Here is an 11097-nt window from a genome sequence, read left to right on the forward strand (position 1 = left end):
CATAGTTTATGTACGGCGGTGGATCGATATATCCTACATTATTTACCCAATTTACAAATGTATTTAATTTGTATGAACTCTTTTTCATGTTATGTTTTATCGTTGTGTGTTTAAAACAAGTTTTTATTAAATGGAGATTTAAAAAAAGTTATATTTGGATAAAATTGTAATTTGCAAAATTAACTTTGATTGTTTACAAAAATATGTTAAAATGTTTTTTTCCTTTAATGTTAAAATATGCCGGAATATTTTTTCTTTTCAATCATGAATTGGAATTGATAAACTTTTTTTCAATTAGACTGGCATTCATTTTGACAAGATGAAAATTTTATTTATATTTTCAAAATTTAGGAAGAATGATTTTGATATGAAAAAAAAAATACTTAAATTAAACATTGATAAAGAGTCTAATATAGTTTAGAGTTTTATGCTATGTTTCCACATTATTCCCTCTTTATTTAAGTTTGTATTTAGAATATAGTTTGAAATTGATCAATAAATGAATTTCAACAACATTATTGATTTTAAAAACCAGCATTTTAGCATTTTTGTTGCACATCATTTAAAGTAGAAACAAATATTAAATTCCAAAAGACATAAATAATGAGATAATTTCAAAATATTACAGAAAATTATAAATATTGTTTCATGTTGGTGGCATACCATCATAAAGTATAAACATGTATAATTCAACCCTTTTTTTTACTCCTAACTTTAATAAAAAAGACTTAGTAGTCAACATAATCCATGTAAAATTTGATAAATAGCCCATACATTAAAGAAAGACCTTTGGGAAAGTGGAGGTACACAATCCATTTACATTTTTTAAGGTGGAATAAGTTTTTTCACCTGAACTCAATCATATATTCACGTTTTGAAAGACAATGCTACTACAAGGGACATGAACACTACAGTCCAAAAATATGGTATGCTTAGTCGTCAACGATCCCTTCATGTTGATATACTTCACATTGTTCACTTTAATTGTTTTCATAGGTAAATCAGTAAAGTACTAATAATATATATTTTTTTCTCTTATGTCCCTTTTGTAGTTAAAATTAGAACAAATACATGCATATCATTACCATAATTGACATAAATCTCAATATTTTAGCATTCACATATGTTACATAACAATAAATGCCAAAAAGAGTAAATAAATAGATAAGTAAATTCAATATATTACTTATAAATATTATGAATGTTACATGATGGTGCAAAAAAGTCACTAAAACATGAACAATTCAATTCTTTTTACTGCTAACTACTACTCAATAAAAAATATTTGGCAGTAATTAACATCCTATACCAATATAGTCCATGTAATTGGATTTTGGGTTTGAAATTTGAGAAACTATTCATTCTTTCCAAGTTTGAAGACACTTGACCTAAAGTAAATGGACGTTCGGGGATGTGGAGAAGGATCGAAGATGGCATTATTCATAGTGGAGTAAGTTTTTTCACCGGAAATTGATTTGATATTCACATTTTTAAAAACAATGTCGGTGCAAGGGACATGTGTGCTGCAATCTAATAATATGGCATGTTTTGTGACCGATGTTCCTTGTATGTTGATATAATTCACATTGCTCACTTTAACCGCTTTCATCTGTAAAAATAAAACAAAAAATTAGAGAGAAAAAAAAAAACAGAAATTGGATTAAGGAAATAAAGTGTTTAACAATTAACCTGTTCAGCACAATGGGTGGTATTGCAATAATGTTGATCAATAATGATAGGATTCTTTGTATTGTGAAGCAAAATATTCTCAAATGTTATATTTCTAGCATATCCATTCCCTCCCTAAATTACATTAAAACAAATAATAATTAATAGTTAGAAAAATAAATAAATCAATTACCCTTCAATATTATTAATATTTATATATTACCGGCCATGTTTTTATCCTAGCTCCATTGGTTGTCCTAGTCAAAGTGCAGTTCTTTACAAGTATTCCTTCCACTTGGGCATAATCTCCACCCTTTCCAAGACTTCCAACACTAATATATAGCAATATTATTATATTAAATAGACATTTTTACTAAAAGACATATCAAATATTAAAGTTTTAATTACCTTAAACCATGGCCTGGTCCACATTGAACTCCTTCTATAATAATATTTGAACACTTATTATTAATGGCAACACAATCATCTCCTATCATAGACAAAATTTGAAGACATGCCCATTAATAAATGAGCAAAAAGATATAACTACAATTAGCTAATTTGAATTAAGGTGTTACCGGTTCTGATGATGGAGTTCATGATATGGATGTTAGTTGAAGAAGATATGTCGATTCCATCAGTGTTAGGACTATGCTCTGGAGCAATTATTTTTATTTCAGATATTTTGACGTTGTTACAATCATTTATGCTTATATGATTTCTCGGAGGGTTAATATGAGTCAATCCTTTAACTTCAAGATTGTTGCACTGACTAAACCTCATTGCCTATACGAGGTAACAAATCATAAGAAAAACAAATAAAAAAATTATTTTAATATAAATTATATGTTGTGATAGAATCATTCAAAGTTAAACTCCTCTCACCGTTGGTCGAGAACAACTTCCCATTCTTGGATACTACAAAAAAAAAATTATAGAAATGAAGAGTTAAAGACTTTTTTTTATTTAAATGTTGTTTTAAAGAATAAAAATATCCTAAGAGTTTATCTTACTTTGTATTGAAATGAATGTTCAAAATTGTTATTGTGGAGGTATCTGAGATTACTGCCTTGCCACCATGGTAAACCATTTCCATTAAGTTTTCCTTCTCCATAAATATTAAGACCATTAATTTGCGAGAACATTATCCATGTGTTCGATGCACATCCCGTCCATTTATTTATATCGTCTGGCGCTATTAGAGTTCCGTCGATCTGAATTTGAGGTGATTGAGATATGCAAGGGCCACTAAAAAGCAAAGATCTAATAAAGAAAGTCTTTTCAGCCGGCACCACCATAACAGCAGTGTCACTTGTACATGCACAAGTTGCTTTCCATGCTTGTAAAAATGCCTTTACAAATAAATACAAAATGTTTAGTCTAGCGTACGAAAACTCGTCACCTTAACAATACTACATATTTCAAATAAGTGAAATATTTTACCTTAGAATCATCGATATTTCCATTTCCAACCGCACCATATTGTCTCACATCAAATGTAATAGCAAGACAAATATCTAGATAAAAAATGCAAAACAGAAAGAATAAACCGAGATGACTCTGCATTAAAGAAAACCAAAATAAAAACATGTTAACATGTTTTTCTAAATAAAATAAAATAAAAACTAATTAGATTCAATAAGTTGATAGAAAAAGGTGCTCACCATTATCAATCAATTCTACTAGCCAAGAATTACAAAAACAAATCTTATTGAAACAAATTCAATGTGTCAAAACCCAATAATTGTTGTTGATTTTATAGTCTTTCTAAGTTCAATATTTTAGGAAATGTATAAAGTTAAAAATATTTCATGTATATTTTTAAATTTCAAAACTATTACATGTGTATTTTTTAGGATTTAAACAATATATAGCAATTTAATTTGAAATTGTGTGATTGTAATATGTAGACTTAAATTATTACTGTTTCAAGAATTGCATCATGTTGGTTTGGTTGAACTTGACCATTTTAGTTGCCAAAATAGGAAGATTTGACTCCATTTAATTTCTTTAAAAATATTTTGACCACATGTAGGGAGATTATGGATAAAATTATAGAATTTTAATATTTGATTTTTTTTAAAATTTATTCACAAAACATGTTCATCCTTTTTATTTTGATGATTAATTTGATCATATTTTGGAATTTAGAGTGAACTTAACCAGAATAAAATAGTATGCATATTTTAAAAAATGAGAGGTATTTCTTTTTACAAATACACTATAATTTTACTCTCTTCCCAATTGAAGAGATTGCAACCTATCTAATTTCATATATTTGAGGACTAATTTGATCTCACCAAAGTATATGGGTTAAATTAAACGTGAAGTAAAATCTAAGGGCTAATATGTGTTTTGCTCACATGTTTAGTTTGACACTATTTCTTTATATTTTATGTCTGTACTTAAGATATGTTTTTCTAAGCCTTTATTTACAAAGATTACATAATTTTTGACATTTTTGTTACATATATAACAAAAAAAAATAGAATAAAAGACATTATTAATAAGAATAATGATAGGAAAAACAAAATTTTGTAGAAAATGAGGCAGTGAATGATGTGCACATTTTATCTAAAAAATATGACACCTAACATTTTGTATTTAGACATTTAGAACAACTAGTTTCAAGTACAGTGGTTATAGGCAACTTGTATAAATATTTAAACTAGTATATAAGTTTTGATTTTCTTATAAAAATTAAATTTATTATACAGATTTGTCTCTTTATAATTATTGTTATTATTTTTTATATTAGTAATATTATCTGTTATTAATTCTATTTAGTTAATTTAATATTAATAATAAAATTATATTTAATTGACCCAAAATATATATAAAAAAATGAGCTTTGAGAAAGAATATAAGTTGTTTCAATGATTAATGGATTATATTGTTAAACAAATTAAAAAAATTAAAAATGTTAAATGTTAAAACTATATCATCCCAAAAAAATATTAAAACAAAATGTTATTTAATTATTAATTATTTATAAATTCATAAAGATTGTCATAGATACAAAAAAAAAAATATATATATATATATATATATATATTTGTCTTCTGACGCTTAATATGTATGGTGAATTATGTGTCTAAGACAGAATGTATGTTTTTATTTTTGTAGTGTATTGATATGAGTTGCAAACTAATTAATATGGCATAGATTGAAATTTTATAAATCAAAATTAAAATTTGTTGATAATCATTAAAGTAAAAAAAATTGTATAAGAAAAGGGGACACGTGTAGAGTATTATAAGCCAACTAGAACAAATGAGAATACTAAAGAAAGCCCTAGAATTGTCTACATTTCTCTTTCAGCTCCTATTATTGTTTATATATACACTTTCTATCGTCAGTCAGCAACATCTCCGAAACATTTCTACAAGACTAAAAACACTTTCTATAATCATTCAGAAAACGAATTTATCATTCAATCTATTAATTAATGGCGCTAATTCCAAGCATTTTCTGTTGGCCCAAAAATAGAATCACTCACAAAACTTTGAGAAATATCTATAAAATCTTAAAAAAACGATTACAAGAGTTGTTATCTCTCTCTTATTTTTCTTCCTCTAATGAGATCAACATACACTTTATTTATACTAAAATAAAAAAAACTCTTAATTTTCTAATTTAATGAAATTTATTGAAAATATTCTATTTTCCTCATTATTGCAAATATTTTGTTTTCCTCATCATTGCAAATCTGCCGTTTTCCTCATTAATGCAGATCTTCCATTTATTTGTAACAGCCAGGAGTAATACAACATTCTCCCCCTTAGTCCTGGCGTGGTTCGAGATCACGAACACCGATCAGGTGTCGCATCATCACCAGTTTTGATGTTGGCAAAGCTTTCGTAAGTATGTCGGCCTTCTGTTCATCCGTTCGAACAAACTCTACCTTGATTTGACTTCCTTCAACACACTCTCGAATGAAATGATATTTCGTGTCGATGTGTTTGCTACGACCATGAAAAACTGGGTTTTTCATGAGTGCAAGTGCAGACTTGTTGTCAACGTAGAGCTTCACTGCCTTAGGTTTCGAACCACTTAGTTCAAACAACAATGATTTCAACCAAAGTGCTTGACACGCTGCCGCTGCTGCAGCCATGAACTCTGCTTCACATGAGGATAATGCCACTGTTTTCTGTTTCTGGGAGTTCCACGAAACAAGACTATCGTTAATGTAGAACGCCATGCCCCCCGTACTTTTCCGGTCATCTAGGTCACCTGCGAGATCACTATCATAGTAACCCACTATTTCCTCGTCACCGCCTCCTTTTCGAAACACTAGACCTAAGTGTATAGTGCCTTGAAGGTATCGAAGCACCTGCTTCACTGCCTTGTGATGTATCTCAGTTGGCCTCTCCATGAATCTACTGACAACACCAACAGCATAAGAAAGATCTGTCCTTGTATGAAGGAGATATCGCAGACAACCAATGACTTCGATATTCAGTTGCATCAATCGGTTGTCCTTCGGGATCCTTATAGAGTTGAGCCCTACGCTCCATTGGTGCCTTTGTTGAGTTATAATCAAGCATTCCAAATTGGTTCAACACCTTTTTGGCATATGTTGTCTGCTTGATCGATACACCTCCTTCGAACTGATCTACCTCGATTCCAAGGTAGTATGAAAGCAATCCGAGATCACTCATCTCGAACTCCCCCATTATCTGCTTTTTGAAAAGTTTGACACCCTTTGGATCTCCACCTGTTAAAATAAGATCATCCACGTAAATACCAACAATAATTCGGGTATTACCGTTGCCTCTTGTGTACACCGCTTGCTCCTGTGTACACTTTTCGAAGCCCATTTTCTTCACACTTTTGTCCAACTTTAGATTCCACGCACGAGGAGCTTGCCTTAGGCCATACAATGCCTTTTTTAATTTAAGCACCATATTCTCCTTCCCTGTTGCCTTGAATCCTTCCGGTTGAGTTACGTACACTTTCTCTTCCAGTTCTCCATTGAGAAAAGCTGACTTTACATTGAGATGATAAATTTTCCAACCATAATTGGCTGCCAAGGCAAGAATGACTCGAATTGTGTCCATTCGAGCAACTGGAGCGAAGGTTTCTTCGAAGTCAATGCCTTATCGTTGCACATATCCCTTTGCAACTAAACGAGCTTTGTGTTGGATCACCTCACTATCTGAGTTTTTCTTGAGCTTAAATACCCATTTGAGTCCAATTACCTTGTGTCCGACTGGCAATGGGATGAGAGACCACGTCTCATTCTTCTCGATGGCTTCAATTTCTTTAGTCATTGCTTCTTCCCATTGTGGTTGTCCAACCGCTTCATTGTAGCAAGAAGGTTCCTCCGTCTGTGCTAACATTAAGTCTTCAAAATCAAGTGTCACTCGAGGTGTTTCTTCCAAGATATCGATCATGTTCTTGTATCGAACAGGTCCTTCATCACTCCCAATGTGTCCACCTGACCATGGAGTGGGTAAACCATCGCCTTGGTCTATTTGTTCAGTCACTTGCTCGAGCTGTGAAGGATTCGAGACAGCCTCTTGGAACATTTCTGAAGTATACTGTCCTCTTGTCGATCCACTCTCAAATGGGATCGTTCGAATTCCAACATGCTCGTGATTAACCTCTTCGTAAACTTTGAAGGGTTGATCACTCTTTTCATTTTTCCAATCCCATGCTGCACTTTCTTCGAACACAAAGTCACGACTCACATGGATCTTGTCGTTTTGTGGTTCGAGCAACCTGTGTGCCTTACTTCCTTCTTCGACACCTAAATAGACAAATGACTAACTTCTGTCGTCTAACTTTTTTAGATGGGGAGTGGTCACCTTGGCATGCGCAGTACACCCAAAAACACGAAGGTGCGCTAGATGTGGCTTCATTCCAGTCCACATCTCAAATGGAGTTTTGTCTCGAACAGCTTTGGTTGGAACCCGGTTGAGAAGATAGACTGCATGACGAACTGCCTCCCCCCAATACTTGCTCGGGACTGCCATGCTTTTGAGCAACGACCTAGCCATGGCCATCACAGTTCGATTACGCCTCTCCACCACACCATTTTGTTGAGGAGAGTACGGTGCTGTGAATTGTCGCTCTATCCCTGCTTCTTCACACATCTCTCTAAATTCCCTCGAGAAGAATTCACCTCCTCTATCTGAACGAAGGACTTTGATTCGAAGTCCGGTCACATTCTCGACCAATTGCTTCGTCTTCTTAAACGAAGAGCATGCTTCGTCCTTTGTTTTCAACATATGGAGCCACGTCCACCTGGAATTATCATCAACAATCAGCATGAAGTATCGATTTCCTCCTGGGTTTGATGGCGTGATTGGCCCACATAAGTCAATGTGCAACAATTCGAGTGGCTTTTTCGCTCGAAACTTGGCTTCTAACGCAAACGGCTGTCTCGTTTGTTTTGCAACTAGGCATGTTCGACAAAGTTGTTTTGGAGGAGAAATTTTTGGAACACCAGCAGCCATTCCCTTATTTATGAGGGACTTTAGTGCTTGGAAGTTAACATGACCGAGACGAGCGTGCCATAACCATGCTGGATCTTCAAGATTAGCTAAAAGACAAACCGTTTTTGCTAATTTCAAGAAAATTTGATATAATCGATTATGCGTTCGTCTCACTTTCATGATAAGGCATGAAGGGTTCTTAGCGAAGACTTCAAGCTCTTCTCCGTCCATCACCACCCTGTGACCTGTCTCGGTAAGTTGCCCGAGACTCACTAGATTACTTTTTAAAGAAGGAATGAAAAAAACTCCATCGAGAAGCCACTGGTCGCCATTTTTGCATTCGAACATGATAGAACCTTTACCACAAATTTGTACCGTGGAACCATCTCCGAACTTCACCTTTCCAGTGACTGCCTCGTCTAGTTCAAAGAACTTCTCTTTATCGCCAGTCATGTGATTTCTAGCGCCATTGTCCAAGAACCAAGCATCTCTTGATGTCTCATCGTTCTTAGCTTCTAGAATTTCTGGAGTCAGCTTCATTTCATTCAGCATGACAACATTGATTGGAGGAATCTCCTCCGAGATTGCCATAAGTAATGCTGGTTCGACGTTTTCTGCGTGGGTAAGATGTGATACCTCATTCTTCTTTGCTCGACATTGTGTTGAGTAATGTCCCATTTCATTGCAATTAAAACAACGAATGTGACTCTTGTCTCGAGGAGCTCCTCGACCACCTGAACCACCTTCTTTGTCTTTCCGAGATGGTGCTCCTCGGCCTCCTCTCCCTTGGCGTCTACCTCGGGTTATACCTCCTTGACCACGGGTCCCACTATCTGTGGAATCCTTTTTCCACTGGTTCAATGAGTCTTCCTCGTCCTTTTTCAACCGTGCCTTCCACTCCTCCTGAGTGAGTAGCACCTGTCCTTCGTTTCCTCCAAAGTTTGTGTTTTTCTTGCGCGTACGCTCCTCGAAGACCTTCAGCCTTCCAACAGCTTCCTCAAATGTTAACGTCTCGAGGTTGTAAAACTGCTCGATGCCGGCTACCACACTGATAAACCTTTCTGGCACGGTGTCGAAGAGCTTCTTTACTATCGCAATATCATTTAGTGTTTCTCCAAGGCTTTAGTACCTGACTGATATGGATGTGAGTCGACCAGCATATTGATCGAGCGACTCACTGTTGTTCATATGCATCCTATCAAACTCACTCTTCAATGTCTGTAATCGTGCATTCTTCACTCGGTCTGCGCCGACGAACCTCGTCTTGAGACAATCCCACACTTCCTTCGTCGTCTTCTTATTTGCCACCTGCATTAGAAGATCCTCCGGAAGTACTTGTAGAAGATGTGATCTCGCCTTTTTATCAAGTCGGACGTCAATCTCTGTGCCTTCTACTGACTCGACTGCCTCCCATACTCCTTGGTCCTCCATCATAGCCTGTACACGAATCACCCAACTGATGTAGTTCGTGTGTATTAGCTGCGGATAGTGGAATATGCCATTGTTTTGCTGCGCTCCTGATGATCCTGCACCCTTCGACATTTGATCCCACCGGATGATTTTGGGCATTCACCTGATGCTCTGATACCAAATATTGGCCCAGAAATAGAATCACTCACAAAACTTTGAGAAATATCTATAAAATCTTAAAAAACGATTACAAGAGTTGTTATCTCTCTCTTATTTTTCTTCCTCTAATGAGATCAACATACACTTTATTTATACTAAAATAAAAAAAAAAACTCTTAATTTTCTAATTTAATGAAATTCATTGAAAATATTCTATTTTCCTCATTATTGCAAATATTTTGTTTTCCTCATCATTGCAAATCTGCCGTTTTCCTCATTAATGCAGATCTTCCATTTATTTGTAAACGTTGTAACATCCAGGAGTAATACAACATTTTCAGCGGTCCTAGGAGCAACATCTTCGACCCCTTTTCAAGTCTCGACATCTTCGAGGGTTTCCCTTTCTCGAGTTCAGTACTGGATAATGTTCCGTCCTCCGCCCGCGAGACCTCTGCCTTCGCCAACGCAAGGATCGACTGGAAGGAGACAGCGGAGGCGCACATGTTCAAGGCGGATCTGCCCGGGCTGAAGAAGGAGGAGGTGAAAGTGGAGTTGGAAGATGGAAAGGTTCTCCAGATCAGCGGCGAGAAGAGCAGGAGGAGAAGAACGATAAGTGGCACCGAGTTGAGAGGAGTAGCGGCAAGTTCCTCCGCCTCTTCAGGCTGCCGGAGAATGCCAAGGTGGAACAGATCAATGCTACTATGGACAACGGCGTCCTCACGGTCACTGTACCCAAGGAGCCGGAGAAGAAGCAGGAGATCAAGACAATCGACATCTCCGGCTGAAACAAAAATTCATTCATATGTTGAGTAATTATATCTATAGTATTTTGTTTTCTTTTCTTTTGTGTACAAATAAAGTATCAATATGTCCTGTGTAATTTGTGAGGCGAGCTACAGAATTAATATATATTATCTCTCTAATTATCCATATATGTTTGTTATCATTAATGTATTAAATATTGTATCATTCTATATTGCATAAGCTCCCTCCTTTTAACATAAAATTCTTGAACCCTTGTTTAAAAATAAAGGCTCAAAATCCATATACATATTGTATTTAATAAAAATGCACCAAAAATGGGGGTGATGTAGCCCCTAAAAAAATTTTAATTACTTTAAATTCTTTATAATTTTATGTGAGGAATATGATTGATTTCAACAATTATTTTGATTTTTTTATATTATAGATGCAGGTTTGATGTTTGATTCATGTTAGGGATGTTTTTATGCAATTAGATTTCTATTCAGGCAAAAATTATATTGTGTTTTTGGTATTTTTGGCTAGGACCTTTTAATCGAGATCGAACGTCGAGACAAGTATCTGAACAAAATTTTTCCACCAATCAAGATCTCGGACAAAATATTCCCGTGCGACCGAGGCCTGCGACCTTAACCCAATTTTCATCATGCTTCGTTTG

The 11097-nt window shown here is 34.8% G+C and overlaps 1 protein-coding gene and 1 pseudogene across 1 annotated transcript; one reads left to right on the forward strand and one right to left on the reverse strand.

Moving 5' to 3' along the window:
• Window positions 1-1354: 1354 nt before the first annotated feature.
• Window positions 1355-3234, reverse strand: LOC124935204 (probable polygalacturonase At3g15720). The gene is made up of 8 exons (XM_047475652.1): window positions 3112-3234; window positions 2682-3020; window positions 2554-2586; window positions 2247-2454; window positions 2077-2158; window positions 1892-2000; window positions 1690-1803; window positions 1355-1609 (listed from the first exon to the last, which is right to left on the reverse strand). Exons 1-8 carry the CDS (start codon window positions 3232-3234, stop codon window positions 1355-1357), a joined length of 1263 nt encoding a protein of 420 aa, XP_047331608.1.
• A 1843-nt stretch (window positions 3235-5077) lies between these two features.
• Window positions 5078-10475, forward strand: LOC124936070 (annotated as a pseudogene).
• Window positions 10476-11097: the final 622 nt, after the last annotated feature.

This window comes from Impatiens glandulifera, chromosome 4 (genome assembly GCF_907164915.1).
Source record: "Impatiens glandulifera chromosome 4, dImpGla2.1, whole genome shotgun sequence".
NCBI lineage: Eukaryota > Viridiplantae > Streptophyta > Magnoliopsida > Ericales > Balsaminaceae > Impatiens > Impatiens glandulifera.

Bases quoted from the DNA above. Each gene is read 5' to 3' on its own strand.
- LOC124935204 (XM_047475652.1), bottom strand. From the start codon at position 3,234: ATGCAGAGTCATCTCGGTTTATTCTTTCTGTTTTGCATTTTTTATCTA. The intron at 3,021-3,111 runs GTAAAATATTTC...TTATTTGTAAAG, and splicing joins GAAATATCGATGATTCTAAG to GCATTTTTACAAGCATGGAA. The intron at 2,587-2,681 runs GTAAGATAAACT...TTTTTTTTGTAG, and splicing joins AACATTCATTTCAATACAAA to TATCCAAGAATGGGAAGTTG.